General features: G+C 40.0%; 1 protein-coding gene across 2 annotated transcripts in view; it reads right to left on the reverse strand.

Annotated features, from left to right (window-relative positions):
- Window positions 1-17,654, reverse strand: part of LOC135207583 (C-1-tetrahydrofolate synthase, cytoplasmic-like) — a 66,422-nt gene that overhangs the window by 21,827 nt on the left and 26,941 nt on the right. For both annotated transcript variants that reach the window (XM_064239435.1, XM_064239434.1), the window contains exons 15-19: window positions 16,733-16,950; window positions 16,458-16,613; window positions 15,781-15,984; window positions 15,414-15,517; window positions 14,537-14,698 (exon numbers count right to left, since the gene is read on the reverse strand). In XM_064239435.1, coding sequence (XP_064095505.1) covers window positions 14,537-14,698; window positions 15,414-15,517; window positions 15,781-15,984; window positions 16,458-16,613; window positions 16,733-16,950 — 844 coding nt within the window. The remainder of the gene's footprint in view (window positions 1-14,536; window positions 14,699-15,413; window positions 15,518-15,780; window positions 15,985-16,457; window positions 16,614-16,732; window positions 16,951-17,654) is intronic.

Raw genomic sequence — 17,654 nt, forward strand, 5'->3', positions numbered from 1 at the left:
CGAACTACATCCACACATATTTAAGGGAAAAAATCTAAGCCAAATTCAAAAAGAGTCCAAATCACGTATGCCAAGCTATCGATCCTATCAAAAAAAAAAAACCAAAAAAGTCAAGAGGATACTCAAGCAATGAAAAGTTTCCAAAATCCTGAGGCGGAGGTGTGTAAACAGATGTTTACGACACCGGCGACAGAAGAAATCTGATAGAAAATGGGAATGGTTCCTGTTACCGCCTCCAGCGGCGGGAATGGGTACTAACCACCCTAACTCCCACTACGTGTGTCGTAAGTTTTAGAAATTCTGTCGGACTTCAGAGAATACAGCTATATATATATCTGACAGGTAAGTTTCATGAACAAAATATATAGTAAACTGACTGGAAAGATGGGAAAATTTCCTTATAGAACTGGTGCTTAACACTTCCCATTCACTGCTGGGTTGACAATAAAAAAAAAAAAAAAAAAATTCATCAATCACATTAAACATACTGGATGTCAAAATAAGATACATAAAACAATTTGATCTTCAAACATAAAAACAAAATTTTCAAAGAAACTTCACTCACTGAAATTGACAAAATTTCGCAATGAAGTTAAAATAATTGGTAAGAAGTGTATTTGATCTCGTCCTACACATCCTGAATATTATTATTATTAATAGGTGTTAGTTTTTCCAGACCTCTGAGTCTCAAGTAGACTTTCTCTCGGGCTGGTTCTCAGGGATCAATCCTGAGAAAGGGGGGGGGAAAAAAAAAAAAAAAAAAAAAAAAAAAAAAAAAAAAAAAAAAAAAAAAAAAAAAAAAAAAAAAAAATTAGACTTTATTTGAGAAACCCGTCTTATTTAAAAAAATTTATGATTTTATTAATTGGAAAAATCCCTGCTTTCCGCAAGAATATTTTTCATTTCTGAACTCCGCAGATAAATAGATCTTTGCTGGGTCCAATTTGGGCACTCAACAAGCAAATGCTGTACTGTCATGGGTGTTTGACATCTTACATTTCACTGGGTCAGCATGTGGTTGTTGACATCAAGTGACCATGTGAGAATCTTGTGTGTCCTATACGTAGCCTGCTAGGATCACCTCTTTTGCTCTTTCCTCCTGTGAGGATGTCCTCCATGCATAGACTTCAGTTTTTATATAAATTTGTTGTTGTTGTTGGCACCGAGGCCCATTCTTCTTTCCAATCCTGGTAAATTAATGTTTTAACTGATTTTACCCAGTCTGACACTGGGGCATATGAAATTGTTGGAGGGATAGTGCAGGCTAATTTGGCAGCAGAGTCTGCATATTCATTTCCTTTTATTCCCACGTGTGCTGGGATCCATCATATTTCCATTGATATTCCTGATTGGAGGAGTTGATGAATTTTTATTTGAATTTCCTGTACTATTTGGTTTCCTGATTTATACTGTCCTATTGCATCTATAGCGCTAGTGAGTCACTGAAAATTACAGAGACACTTGCTTTTGCCTCAGAATCATATCTAGAGCCATCTGTATGGCTGTGACTTCAGCAGTAAATACTGAGATATTGAAGGTAGGCTTTTTTACTTAACATATTTTTCGAATATGCAGATGCTCCTACTCCAACATTATTTTTGGAGCCGTCCTGTATATATCATAAATTGTCGCCTTTTCTTCTAATGTGCTCCAAAGCATGTTGGCGGTACATTTCCGTACTTGTCATTTGTTTTTTGAGTAGGTAAGACAGGGAGGTACATATCTTTACTCTATTTAAAATCCATGGTTGGTGGCCAATTCCATTGGGGGGTGAAAAAATGGCTTATTATTATGTATGTTCATTATGTCCTCTAGCTCTTTTGGGAAAGAGCTAGTACTATTAACTGCTGTTACTTGATTACAGTTTTGGAAGCAGTAAGTTGCAGGAGACGATCCCGCTTGCATTGAAAGACCTCTTTGTATTGTTATTAAATTACGGTGATGTTTTAAGGGCAAAATACCTGCCTCCACCAAAAGTGAGTTTGTTGGGGACGATCGGAAAGCTCCTGTGCACAATCGCACGCCTTCATGGTGCACTGCATCGAGAGATTTTAATGCAGATTCTGAGGCGGATGAATATATTGGACAGCAGTAATCTATTATGGATAAGACTGTTGCCTTATATATCATTAATAAAATGTCTCGCTTTGCTCCCCAATTAGTGTGTGATAACTTTTTTAATATGGCAAGGGCTTTTGATGCCCTTGGCTTTAATGTATTGATTGTGCTCTTTCCAATTTAAATGTTGATCAAATATTACTCCTAGATACTTGATTTTTGTACAAAATTGTATTTCAGTGCTATAAAGATGCAGTTTGATTGTTTGGTTCTTCATCCACCTTTTGTCTTTGTAGAAGACGATTGCTTTTGTTTTATCAGTTGAAAATTTAAATCCAACTGAATTTGCCCAACTACATATATTTGAAATGGCAGTACTGAGAACTCTCTGAGCATGTCTCAGATTACTACTCGTATAGTAAATGACAAAGTCATCAACATATAAACTGTTTTTTACACCACTTGGTAATTTATAGTAATGTCATTGATTGCTAAAGCAAAACAATGTACAGCTCAAGACACTACCTTGAGGGATTCCTTCTTCCAGTTTATAGGTTTACTGAGTAGGAACTTTCTACTCTTACTTGAAAAGTTCTGTTTGTTAAGAAGTTCTTAATAAAATATTGGTAAGTGGCTCTTAGTCCCTTGGAGTGGAGTTTTTTGCATGATGTTATGTTTTCCATGTTGTATCGTTATGCTTTTTCTATATCAAAAAAATATAGCTACTGTTAATTTCTTTTGTTCAAAGCCTTTTTTGTTGATATGGATCTTCTAAATGTGTTAAGGGATCTAGGGTTGATCTGCCAGCTATTTGAACCAGATTGTGTTGGTGTTAAAATGGAGTCTTTGGTTATTACATACGTTAATCGTGCATTAACCATTTTTTCTAAGATTTTGCATAGGCAACTTGTTAGAGATATCGGTCTATAATTGGATGGATTACTTGCATCCTTTCCTGGTTGTTTATTGGAATAATTATGGCATGTTTCCATTTATCAGGAAAGACACGTTTTTAGCCAGATACTATTGTAAAATTTTAATAAATATGATTTAGCTATAGGAGCTAATTTTTCTATCATTTCAAATGATATTTTATCATATCCTGGTGCAGAGGGATGACAAGAGTTGATGGCATTATCTAGTTCATCCATGTTAAAAATATAGTTATATTCCAGGTCTTCAAGAGTTTCAAAATTGAGTATTATATTTTCTTTTTGTTTTCTGATACTTTGAAAATGTGTATCTAGGCTGGAGTAAGCACTGATGTTTTCAAAATGTTTCCCAATTATGTTTGATATTTCATAAGTATCATGGTATATTTTCCATTTAAATGTATTGCACTTCTTGGAGGTCTTATAGTTTTCCATTGATTTTCCTTATCTTTTGCCAGACATCCCTTGTGGAGTGTGTTTGAAGATATGTTTGAGACATATTCCTTCCATGATGCGATTTTTTCAGCTATTACCGTTTTTTCTAAATTTGGCTGTATATTTGTTATATAGTGGTTTAATGTGGTTAATTGTTATGTTTGTTATAACTATTTTGTTTAATATGTATACTATAATGGGCAATTTTGTTTGAGTGATTTAAGGCGAGTTTTGAGTCTGTTTAGATTGCGACTCAATATACCAAATTTGTAACTAATTTGTATTTTTCATAACTAACAAACCTGAGGTCTTAACATTAGGATTTACTAGCGCCCAAGCTGGAAACCGGTAGAATTAAAATTACACTTGTGAGATCCAGGGACTAATGGCATCTATACCAGGTCACGGGGCATGTATACCCAGAATGCCACGGCTACCTGTGACCCATCAGTTATATTTCTAACCCAGTTTAGACTGCTAGAGGGGTGGTTCGAGGTGGGCCATTTAAACTGTTAAGACTCCTCAAAGGGAAGGGGGGGGGGGGCTTTGGTTTAGTTCTGAAAAATACAAAATTAGTTACAAATTTGGTATTTGTTCAATACACGAAACAAACCTTGCGGTCTTAACATTAGGATAGACTTACTATTGGAGGGAGGTAAGTCTCTACAACTGACTGGAAGTTTGCCACCTTTATCCATTTTCCGAATATATAGGGAAATTCTAGAGAATGGACAATGAACCTAGGACCAAAGATATAAGCGGATCTATTGGTTTCCTCCCACTGGGTGTAGATACCATTCTACTGTTTACTCTTGTCCCTTGCGACTGGATCCACTTCACCCCTCTTTCTTATTATCCAGAGGGGTGTGTTGCTACTGAAAGTATATCATCAGCTAAGATAGCTTCACAGATGGCTGGACCATCTCACCTGCATCTAGTCCGTTCCAGCACATGACGGTACTCTCCTTCATATTGCCACCGTAGTTAAAGGAGTAGGAAGAAAGTAGTAAAGAAAAAAGACAGTCATCCCATTCATTCTACTTTCATACCTTCATCTTAGACTAGACGCAAACTGACCCGCCAGGGGCACTGGATGAACTATATCACTTGTTGGGCCGCCACCACTGGACCCAAGGAAAAGGTGTCCAAGGATCTATGGGCAACATCTTTCAAATAAAATGAGGTGAAGTTGTTTGGCGCTTCCACACGCCAGCTTTCAGAATTTTATCCACAGACATGTTTCTTCTTAAATGCTAGGGAAGCACTCACCCCACCCCTGATGTCATGAGCTCTAGCTCCCACCTGGCTATCTGACCCTCTGTCTTCTGCAGTATAAGCATTTTCTGATTGTCTCCCTTAGCCAAAATGATATTGTATTCTTGGACACTTCCTTCTTGTTCCGTCCTGTACTTACGAACAACCTCTGGCACCCCGGCCTGAGGTGCCTTGTTCTCTTTAAGTACTCCCTTAGTGCCCTGACGGGGCACAGGAGCATTTCAGCTTTGTCGTTGTCTACAAAGTCTGCCAAGGAAGGTATGGTAAAGGAGTCGAATCTGCCGTCTACTATTGTTGGATTTTGGGTCTTTGCCACGAATTCTGGGACAAACTCACACACCATTGATCTCCAACCTCTCGAGTGCTTTATGAGATATGAGAGGCCATGTAGCTCCCCCACCCTTTTGGTTGAAGCCAGGGCCAATAAGAAGACTGTCTTCAGGGTCAGGCTCCTATTCGTGGACTGCCTTAGTGGTTCGTAAGGGGGTTTTGTCAGATACTCAGTACCTTGGTCAGATCCCAATCTGGGGTTTTTAGTCTTTCCTTTGGTGGGCATGACTGTTCAAAGCTCCTCATCAGCATGGCCCAACTCCCATGAAGACGATATGTCCACTCCTTTCATTCGTAAGACTGAGGCTAGAGCAGCCCTGTACCCCTTCACTGCAGATACAGACATATGTTTTTCTGTTCTGAGATATATCAGAAAGTCTGCTAACTGCTGAATAGTGGTACCGAGTGGAGACACGTTCCCCCTACGACACCAATCACAGTATGCTGACCACTTCCCTTGGTATACTGTCGCAGATGATTTTCTGATATTACCTGCCATCTGAGTTGCTGCTTTCTGCGAAAACCCTCGCTCTCGGAGGAGATACTTGACAGTCTCCACCCGTGAAGCGATAGGGACTTCACCGACTGGTGGTACCTCTCCACGTGAGGCTGACACAGAAGGTTGCTCCATGGAGGTAACTCTCTTTGGCACATCTACTAGGAGTTCCAGTAGGTCTGGAAACCACTCTGCTTTCGGCCATAACGGGGCTACCAGGGTCATCTTGAGGTTCTGAGACCGCTTACCCTGTTCAGAACCTGACGGATTAGACAAAATGGAGGAAATGCGTACACGTCCAGATTGTCCCAGGGGTGTGTGTAGCGCATCTTCTGCTGCTGCCTCTGCGTCCGGGACTACTGAACAATACACTTCCAACTTTTTTGTTGTACCTGGTTGCGAATAGGTCTATGATCGGTCCTTCCCACAACATGAGCATCCTGTCCACTACCTGTTGGTGTAGGGACCACTCCAGTTCCCAGAATCTGATCCCTGCGGCTCAACTTGTCGGCCACTATGTTTCTTTTTCCGGAATATACCTGGCCTTGATGTCTACCAGGTTCTCTATAGCCCACTGGTGAAGTTGAACTGTCATCACATGTAACTGCCGAGAAACTAGGCCTCCTTGCTTGTTATATAAGCTACTACTGTGGTGTTGTCTGACATCAATACCACCGAGTGTCCCTTTACTCTCTCCCTGAATTCTTGTAGAGCTAGGAAAGCTGCTTTCAACTCCCAGCAAACGTTTATATGGAGTTCTCTGTCCTTGCAACTCCATTTGCTGACACCATCAACTCCTCCATATGGGCTCCCCAGCCTTCTAGTGATGCATCCGAGAACAGCAAGAGGTCTGGGGAGGATTGTTGAAGGGGGACACCCACTGTCAGATTGCCCGTCGTCCACCCACCACAGCAAGTCTTCCTCACTTCTGCCGACAAGGGAATTTGCTCGTACGGGTGATCTACTGTTGGTGACCAAAACTCCTTCATCCTCCATTGTAGGGACCGAAGTGTAGGCCTCTTGTGGGTAGCCTCCTTGTGGTACTAGCTTCTCCAGGGAGGTTAGGATTTCCCAGCACCACCCTGCCACTGTCTTGCTGGCTGTGTCTGCTTTCCCCAGAAAGGCATTCACACTTGTTTGCATTTCTCTACTCTTTGGTCTGTCGGGAATACTTTGGCTTGTGTTGTGTCTATCACCATTCCCAGATATTCCAAACGTTGACTTGGATCCAGCTGCGACTTCTGCTGATTCACCACAAATACCTAGGCTGTGACAAAGCTGCAGGAGGGCCGCCCTGTCCCTGAGTAATTTCTCCCTGGACTTTGCTATCACCAGCCCAATCGTCCAGATATCTTTATCAGCCTGATCCCCTGAGCGTGCGCCCATGCCGACACGAGGGTGAACACTCTTGTAAAAACTTGAGGAGACGTTGTCAATCCGAAGCACAGGACCTTGAACTCGAAAGCTTCCCTGCAAGACTGAAGCGGAGAAATTTCCTTGAAGACTGATGGACTGGTATCTGAAAGTATGCGTCCTTTAGATCGACTGTCAGCATAAAGTCTCCGATTCTGACTGCTTGTAGAACCGTTTTCGGAATTTCCATCTTGAAACTGGTTTTCCTTATAAACAGATTCAGCGTTGACAGGTCTATTACTGGTCCTCCACTCCCCGTTGGCTTTGGGTACCAGGAAAATCCTGCTGTAGAAGCCTTTTGTCGGACTGCATACTTGTTGCACAGCTCCTTTTCCATCATCTTCTTCACTTCGTCCTGCAGAATAGTGGCCTTCTGAGATTTGTGGGCATAAGTGACGTGGGGTAAGGTTGATCGTCAGGGCGGGGTTACCTCGAACGGAATCAAATACCCGATCCTGAGAACATCCACCACCCACTGCTCTGCCCCTAGTTCCTGCCACACCTTACAGTGATTTGCCAGGCAACCCCCCACTGGTGTGGCGAGTGTGGCCGAGTGATGGGAGGCGCCCATCCTATCTTCTTGAGCCTCTCCCCTTCCCCTATTGCCCCTTCCTCTGTTGTTTCTATTGTGAAAGGGCCGATGAGTTATCCTCTTTGGGGAAGAGGGTCTTGTGACTCTATTAGGGATGCTATTGTCTCACTGGTTTCTTTCGAGCATCTGCTGTTGTCTTCCCTCCAAAGGAATAGTTTACTGTTAGAGGTTTTTTCCTAACTGCCTGTTAGCACCAAAAACCTATCGTTAGTGTCCATCCTTCTTCTATCTATCGCTTCTTCCAGTATGACCTCTGGCAACAGTAGTTGCGATTCCAAGATATCCCCATTCCTCATTGCTAACAGGGAATCCAAATCCACATGCGGCTTAGTCTAGCCAATGCTGCATCTCTCCTCATTAGCAGGATATTTGCCCAAACATTGGCACTTACGTTTGTCAGGTACGCAATCGCCTTGGACCCTGACTGTAGTAATCTAATGAACAATGGTTCATCTACTACTTTCCTTGTTGCTTCGAGGATGCAATTTTCGCCACTGCTGTTGACCAAAGGTCTAACCAGGACGCAGCCTGAAAGACAGAAGAAGCTGTTGCTTCTAACGTGGCAGCCTCTTGGTACGTCATCGAAGGGCACTCCATTTTAACCTGATCCAAGGTTAATCCAGGCCTTAACCTTACAACATTAGGGTTCATTTGTCTAGACAGCAAAAGGGACCTTCGGTGTCGTATAATATTTCCTTTGCTTTATCATTGGAGGGGAATAAATTTAAATGATCTATTAGATCTTAAGGAATTATCCCTCCCTGCAATCTTTGCGTTTACGTTGCAAGACGATTCCGCATGACTCGAACAAGGCAATTCATACGACACCTTGGTATCCCTCTTTAGTCCAAACGCCATGTCAATTCCAGGAGGAAGCATACTGGCCGGTGTTTCTGTCTTCTCCGAAAGGCTATTGAATTGACGAATCAAATCAATAACCTCTGCATACGAGGCCAGAAACTCTTGGTTTTCTCCTTCCTCCGGCTCTCTAGTGTACCACTCTCCGTCACGAGAGATGTTGTCTCGCCTCTATCTTCTGACAGACGGCCCGGAATTCCACGGCCGCCTGCCCCTACGGCCGCGGCCTCTTTGATCTTTGCTGGCCGCTGGTTGGCTCGATCCCAGATAGTCAGCGGGGAGGGGAACGAGAACGTCTCACTCTTTCTCTGCTCACGGATCTAGAGCGAGAATCTCGTCTAGATCTCCAAGATGAAAGGCTCCCTTAAGACAGAGGTAAGTTCGTCTTTATTAGCATTGGCATCGTTTTCGAGCGTCGGCGAGCCCGGCCTCGGCCTTCTATCCAGACGGACACTGCCTTCCACGAACGTATCCGCCGAGGTTGCCAACTCTCTATTTTTTGTACTTTTGTTAATAGGAGCCTTATCATCCTTCGTACGTATTTTGAACGGCCTTACTGGGCGAAACTGGGATCTGCATTCCATCCTCTGCTGCACCTTCCGCCGCCAACGTCGATTTTACCAGAGGTATCGCATTTTGCGATCCGAACTGGCAACTCCGCCTCGGCCGCTAGCTCGCCGGCCGTCACCTCTCTCGCTTGTTTGGACTCTTGCGAACGGCTTCGTCTGGCAACCTTGTGCTTAATAGCCACTGATTTTCCGACCTTCTTGCTGACTTGGAAATGACAGTCTTCGTCCAAAGGAGAGGAAGAATTGATTCTTCTCCTCTTGGCCCGAGGATCCGCTAGGAACTCCGAATCCTCCTCCAACGCTTGACTGGCGCTCGCCGTGACGTTATCGGACTAGCGATGACGCCGAACTAGAGGAAGAAGACGAAGAAGGCGAATACACTTTTTCTTTTTGTCCTCTCTTATTCATTCTCTCCTCATATCCTGTAACTTCTGCATTACAGTTGCATTGACGATCAGAAGGGCGTATTAGCGTCTGGGGTGCAGCGAAAAAGGCCGAGAATCGTCTGTGACGTCATCACGCCTGCCATCTCAGAGTGTGACGTATGTTGTGACGTCATCGCTCTCGTAGGGTAGGGGAGAGACTGAGAGGTTTCTGCTGGTAACCGCAGTTTGCTGCCAAATTACCTCCCACGTTCTGCATCGCTGTAAAATACTGAGTGGGATGGAGAAGCAGCGGCATAATTCCCCATAAATTGCAAGCCCGGGGGATGAGGAACATTCAGCGCTGCCGGACCCTGCTGGAACCGTGACGTCATATAATGCGCAAGCAGACCATCCAAGGTTGGTACGCCTGGTAGGCCTAGCGCTGACCACGTACCATCTAACCTATGCGCTTGCGTAGCAGGAGCCTGGAACAAAGATGGCGGATCTCCCCCTCTACTTGCTGGGAACAAAGGAGAGTGCAAATTATTCATAAAATTACCCAAGGCCCCTCCTGACGTTTCCGATACAGAACCGCTAGGAGAAAACCGAAGGGGTATGAGACAATTCAAAAAGCAGGTGGAGAACAACATATGGAGCAGCCTGGTTTATTACCGATACAAAAGAAGCCGGTAAGGTTTGGTCATCCAAAGATGGCGTCACCCCCTTTCTTTTGTATTGGCTTTTCCATAGAAACTTCTTCCACTGTTCCACGACGCCAACCGCGACAAACAGAACACGGATTAGTAACCGTACATACGTTTTCCCTGCACCTACTACACGTTGGATGAGGATCTGTCGACACCGAGGTTAAGGAACCTAGAACCCAAGGGAAGCCACTGGACTCCCTGGGCCAGTTTCCTTTGTCTCCTCTTCGAAGGGCGGTAGACGATCCCGATGTTTGAGGCAAAATTCTCCATCATACCACGTATACACTCTTACCACACACTGATCATACTTGGAGAAAGAAAAGGAATGAAAAATAAAAAATGAAATGGATAAATAAGAACGGGCAAACTGAAAAACGGCTTTAAATGAGATAGACAGTAACACGTCTTATCTTAAAGGCGGTAGGAAAATAACTGATGGGTCACAGGTAGCCGTGGGCATTCTGGGTATACATGCCCCGTGACCTGGTATAGATGCCATTAGTCCCCTGGATCTCACAAGTGTAATTTTAATCCTACCGGTTTCCAGCTTGGCGCTAATAAATCCTAATGTTAAGACCGAAGGTTTGTTTGTGTATGAACATATGTATTTTTATTATAATGTTGTTAATGCTGGATTCCACCATGGGACAGGGATTTTGTGGAATGTGTTTTGGTTTTTGGAATACTTTTATCTGCAGCATTATTATGAAGTTTGAGAAGGATTCACATGTAGTATTGTGATCTTCATTATGTGGGAATGGTGGTATGTTTCGTGTGTATAGGAAATATTATCCCAGTTAGCTTTTTGGATATTATATCTTGTAGGTGGCAATATTTTGACATTACTTAAGTAGTTCAGAATGATTGGGGTGAAATGGTCACTTGTGTATGAACTCGTCTAGGACGTTCCATTCAAATTTCTCCGCTACTCATTTGAACATAATGAAATGTCAATTGAAGAAAAGGTTAGGTGTGTATTTGAAAAATTTGTTGGAACTTCACTTTCAATGAGACAATACAGGTTGTGTTTCATTATAGTATTCTCTATGTTGATTCCGGATGTGTCAGTGGGGTTATTAATATCCCATAATGGATTATGTGCATTAAAATCTCCTACTATAAGTAGTGGTTCCTGTATACTTTTGCTAATAAGTTCAGAAAAAATCACTGAAATTTGCATTGAAATTTGGTTGGTTATATAAATTACAAATAGTAATTTTACTTTTATCAGGCATATACAGTTTAATTGATGTTATTGATATGGCATAGATGGTATGTCAACAGGTTGGGGGGGGGGGCATATGTAATGCTATTATGAAACGTATATGGCTGTGCCTAATTTTCCACCGTCAGTTGGTGAATAACAGGCAATTTTATAGTGTTGGATATTTGTAGGGTTACTTCCTATATGTGTAGACATATGCACATTGGGTTGTGGTCTCGTATGATTCTTTGTAATTCACCCAGACGTAGTCGGGTTAAGAGACCATTTATATTCCATTGAACTGATTTTATATTCCATTATTGGAGGAATTGGTGTTTAAATTCTGTAAATTGATTGCTGATTTTACTTTATCTCGTAGTTTATATGCATTTGAATTTATTTGTGGTTTTTTAATCGTTGTATTTGTATGTTGGTTATTAGATTCTGCAGTTGTTGTTTTTCATAGTTGAATATTAATAAGTCTATTTTTTATTTTATAATTTCCTTTTGTATTTTAAGGATTCAGAACATAATTCGTTCTCATGTTGGTGTGTTAAAGGGCACCTCCTTAATTTGGTAAAATTGTCAATACAATTTCGTACTGTGTCCTCTGTCTTGGTAGTTAGTTGGTTATATGTACTTACAAAGCATTCATTACAACCACAAGATGAAGCATGTTTGGTAATGTTAATTATTGGTTCAGAAGTTTTTGGTCTAGCTTTAGAAATTTCTGGTTTTGTAATTCTATTGTTCCTTTTCTGTAGTGATAAGGACTGTTGTTTGAGGGGTTATTTGTTTTGTTGTTGTTAATGGGATATTCGGTCTTGTGGATGGTTGGGGGGTGATAGTTATATTTTGGTTTGGTTTAATGGTATGATTTTCATTAGTATTATTTGATGGAACTTTGTAAAGAGTATCTTTACTGTCCAGATGTTGGCTGTTTGATTGAGATTGAGGGTAATTGTGTATTTCCACTTGTGATGAGGTTAGTTAATATCTTTTTAAAATTGTTTCCTGGTGTAGTTGGAGTCTCTCTGGATTGATTGTAATTTTCAATATTTACCTTTTTTCCCCTTAGGTGGGGTTCTTTCTAGAATTCTTTTCTTTTTGCCAGTTCGATTATCATCATTATTTAATTCTTCTTCTATTGGAAGTTCTTTTCCATGGATAACTGAATCATCTATGTTAGTGGTGGTATTGGTTGTTGTAATATCACTTTTATTTTGTGTTTCAGTATTATTGGTATGAAATCCAGTTTCCCTGTTTATTACTATCTTGTTTGTCATTGTGCTGTTTGATGTCTTGATTTTAGTCACATTTGAAAAGGTGGGGGTTTGGATGGATTGTTAACGCCTCTTACTTTTAGCTCAAGTCTGGCTTTCCATGACTGACATTCCTGTCCTATTTATTAACAACTGAAGTTCTGTGTTATATTGGTAAAATGAACACTCCTTAGATTTTGCGTGATGGGCTAGTCCATAATTAATACATTTTGATTGATTACAGTTCCAATTAGTGGTATGGTCATCTGATGCACAGACTGCACATATAGCTTTATTACGGCATCTTTTGTATGTGTGTCCATACCTTGAGCACTGTGTACATTGTAATGGTTTAGGAACAAAAGGACGAAACTTCTCTATTTTTTTTTTTTTTTGTCCTCCAAGAATTTTTATTTTAAATGGTAAGTCTTGGCCTGTAAATTTTATTTTGGCAATGTTGATATTTTTACTTTAATCTTTCCTACTTGAAATAGAGTATATTTCTAAATCGTGGATATTGTTATATCTCAATTTTAGGGAGTCTAGCAATAGTTGTTTTGAAGGAAGCTCCTGCTCGCTATTGGGTAGGATGACTGTACCCTGTACATAATCAATGTTTCAATGGGCTTGTAATTATTACCTTTATATTATTTATTTCTGTTATACTTAAAAAGGCAGTGGACTGCTTTTTATTGGTTACTTGGATAAGCCATTCATTGTCCTTGATGTGTCTGCATTCCATGTCTTGTGTTGGATATATGTTAAGTAATTTGTTTTCTAGCATTGCTGCTGAGATTTTATTGTCAGCTTTGAGGACTAGAAATCTTGACCAATTATCTGGTCCAAAGAGGTCATCAAAATGTACCAATGTAGGATTAAGTCGGTAATTTTTGTTTCTTTTTGGTCCTTGTTTTATGTACATTGCTTGTCTATTATGCTTTTTTATATTTTTCCTGTATTGACTGGGAGGATTATTTGTCTCTAATTCAGAATTATTGTTCATCATATATGGTTCCATTGTTACGATATTGGAGTTTACCAATTTATTTTTGTTTGTTTCTTTTTTATTTATGCACTCTATTTGGTTTTTCTGGCTCTGCTGCTTTACTTGGAACAGGGTGTTCCTTTGTATCTTTTATAGTACTTTCACTACTGTGGCAGTAACCTAGGAAATTCGGGAGAGTGACGTGCCAAATGGTCATCAACTGTGCCGTCAGTTTTTCCATCATGGGGCCCAGGGTACTCAAATCATTTATTGCACAGTTCATAAATTTTGAGTTTTTACAAAAAAAAAAAAAAAAAAAAAAAAAAAAAAAAAAAAAAAAAAAAAAAAAAAAATCTTGAAAAGATATCATTGGCCCTTCGCGAAGTTAAATCTTCTGCCAAAGGCACAAGTGAGAAAGGACTCCCAAATGTCCGCATCCTACCCTACCCCAAAAGGGGATGGCATAACATGATTAGTATGGCCCAAGGTGTAAGCAGAACCCGCTTGCTAGGACTAAGAGTATTATGCTAATACAATTATCCCCATCCTAATACATTATGGGCAAACTGGATAGAATGCCGAGAGTTCTATTCCTAGAACCAGGCCCCCCCTGGAATCCGTGGTCCAGCTCCACAGAATAGTTCCGCCTGAAAAAAACAGGTCCGAACATTGTCGGGTAGATGATGGATCTACCACAGTTCTCACTATTTAGCTTCGGATTTAACTCCACGTTAAGCCATGATATGTTTTCTCATTTATTTGCTTTTAAAAATTTTGGCAAAAAATGGAAAAGTCCACATAAGTTTACTCGAAAATATATAATGTCATATGGGACTCTTGGGTTCGAACCTGGGAAGAGATTCCTGAGGTTCGAGAGCCCCCTCACCACGTCAAGGTGGTCCCAAAATGAGGGGGCATCCCTGAATAATACACACAGTAACCAACCTATTACTATGCCCTTCTTGCTCATCTGAAACACATACATTCACTATCAAAAACACATTAAACTCTACTAAGTATTTTCAGTTTTTCCACAAGAGCAAGGGATAACTTACTTAAATTGAGCAGGCTGATTTGAAGCCTTAACTACTGGCCTCTGTGCCAAACCAATAGCACCAGGTCCACCCTTGGCCCAGTGATTGCAGATTACGGCATCCATGGCTCCAGCTCCCAAGGCCAACTTCTTAATTAGCTCCAGCTCAGACTGGGTATCAGTTCTCATAAAAAGAAAAAATTCAGTTCAAACAAAACTAAAAATACATAAATTTTAAATTTTAACAGAAATAGAATATTTTCATTTTCATTTTGAAATAATTTATCAGAAAAATATTTCAATGTTCCTTACTCTGTAATTAAAAACTAGAACCTACTAATTTTAATTTTGTGCTCAAAGAGGAGTCTAACAGTTTATCAAGATCATCATTCACAGAGATAAGGAGCAAAAATCCCTATTTCCCAAACCTTTCCCTCACCAATAGTTTTGATGCTGAATTAAGGGGGAGATCAGAAAAAAGGAATTTATTTCGATTTTTTGGAAAAATATGTCTCGCTAAACACACAAGGTAGCAGAGAGAGAGAGAGAGAGAGAGAGATGAGAGAGAGGAGAGAGAGAGAGAATCAATACTATATACTCTGTAAAAATCAAATGAAGTTGCTTGCATTTTACCCAGTTTCCATGAGCATCTAATAATCACATGAACCACATTAAAAACAAATGGACTGACTACCCATCAACATTACGAGAGATTAGTACAAAGTGCTGAAAGTTGAGGTGTTTTATCTTGTATAATAAGAGCAGATGAATAATGAGGAGGAATACTATCCATACAGACAAAGGATGATCTAGGTAAATTCTAGGTACAAAAACAGTATAATTTCTCAACAAATTCGACAATTAAAAATTTATGTATACAGGTATGATAATAAACTTACGAAAACGCATTTATAGCCACCACAACAGGCACGCCAAACAAGCGACCATTCTCTATCTGCTTCCCAAGGTTACTAAAACCTTTTTCTACAAGATCCAAGTTTTCCTGTGTTAAAAAAATAAGATATAAAAACATCATAACATGTAAATCCCACATTAGTCTATTCTTTGCTACTAATGTAAAAAACATTTCCTCCTTTCCCAAAATCCAAGGTAAATTTATTACACAATAAAAAGGAAATACTTCAACTTTAAATAGCTTTATTGCCATTTCAAGAAACTAATCCATAAATTTTACTTTTTTTCAAAATGAAACTACTAAAATGGATATGAACTGTAAATATCTGCTATTCACAAAATAAAACTTGCCTCTGTATATGCAGTAGGTAGTGGAACTCCAGGAGTAACAGTGGGGCCCCCACCATGCATCTTAAGGGCCCTTACAGTGGCCACTAGAACAACTGCATTTGGCACAAGACCAGAATAACGACACTTGATATTGAAGAATTTCTCCATACCTATGTCAGCACCAAATCCTGCCTCAGTAACAACAAAACCACTTTCACCAACCAGCTGTGGATGTAAATATAGAAAAAATTTAACAAGAGCACAAACTATTTCATAAGACTTCAACATACTTTACTGAAGATTGATTTTCAAATATATTTCGACTCAAGAGATACTATTTAGTTTAAGTATATACTATGTATATGCATGACTAAAAAAATTATCAATGAAAAGTAATCGACATCAGTAGCAATAAATTAAAAGATATAATTATAATGGCACTGGGGAAATTTGCAGTTGAAAATACTGAACATGAAAAGAACCATACTGCATTATCATTAGTAAACAATTTAACTAAGCCACAGTTAATGCATGACCCAATAATCTAATTTTAACCAATTCACTGTACTGCATAAGTTCTACCAATACAGTTTCTATCAACATTCCTCTAATAAATTAAGATTTGTGTACTCCACAGAATCTTTAGGCTTGGCCTTAGAGAGAAGCAAACAAAGTAAATACGTAATATGCAAACAAACCTTTAGGGCTATTTTATCAGCAAGGATAGATGAATTTCCATGTGCTATGTTTGCAAATGGACCAGCATGTACAAATACTGGAGTTCCCTCTAAAGTCTGCATAAGATTGGGGCGAATGGCATCTTTCATTAGGACTGTCAAAGCTCCACTTGCTCCCTGAAAAAAAAAAATTATTTCTCTCTCCCATGTTACACTCTGTGATGATATACCCATTTAAATCAGACATCGGAGTCACATATGTTGCCTCACAACAATAAGTGTCAGCATTTGCTTACAAGATCTTCAGCTGTCACTGGGTTACCAGAGGTATCTGATGCTACCACCATTCTACCCAATTTTTCCCTCATGTCTGCCAGTGAAGTTGTTAATGCAAGGACGGCCATGATTTCACTTGCAACACTAATGTCAAACTGGCACTCACGAGTGTGGCCCTTTTCTGTTGGGCTCTGTCCAACAGTTATCTTCCTCAAGAATCGGTCGTTTGTATCCATAACTGAAAAACAGTTCTAGCATTAAAAAAAAAAAAAAAAAACAAAAAAAAAAAAAAGGTTCTAAACATTCTAAAAACATGGCCATAAAAGCTGACTGCATGCATGGGAGCCAAATAGTAAGAAAGGCAAAAAAATAAATACAGTAATACCTTGGGTTACGAATTTAATCCGTTCCAGAACCTGCTTCGTAACCTAAAAAATTCGTAACCTAAATGGATTTTCCCATAAGAATGTTATAAAAAGCAAATAATGCGTTTCCACCCGACCATGAATAACCATTTCAATTCATATTTTTCCATTTATTTTGTTCACTAAGGTTGAAAATTCGTGTAGGAATTACATAAAATTATAAAATTGAAGAATGAAATTAAATATAAACACTAGATTTAATATGCATGCACAGTAAAACCTGAACTTTACCTTTGGCGAGTGTGGCTGCTGGCTTGACGGAGACGGGAGGAGGGGAAGGGTGAGGAGGAGAGGGTTAGGGCTTGGGGGGAAATCTCCTCCGTGAAACACTTCTGGAAGACTTTCTGGTTCTTTCTCTAGAGAGCACCGTTCACTACGATCACTAATTTACGCTTACGCAACACTATGTTGTCTTTCACAATTTGAAAAAATATTTTTCTATGAGCAAATTTTCTACATCGTCGAGAATATAAGGCCGTTGTTTCGTCAATACTGTGACACCTTTGATGCTTTACTG

This window comes from Macrobrachium nipponense, chromosome 32 (genome assembly GCF_015104395.2).
Source record: "Macrobrachium nipponense isolate FS-2020 chromosome 32, ASM1510439v2, whole genome shotgun sequence".
Lineage (NCBI taxonomy): Eukaryota > Metazoa > Arthropoda > Malacostraca > Decapoda > Palaemonidae > Macrobrachium > Macrobrachium nipponense.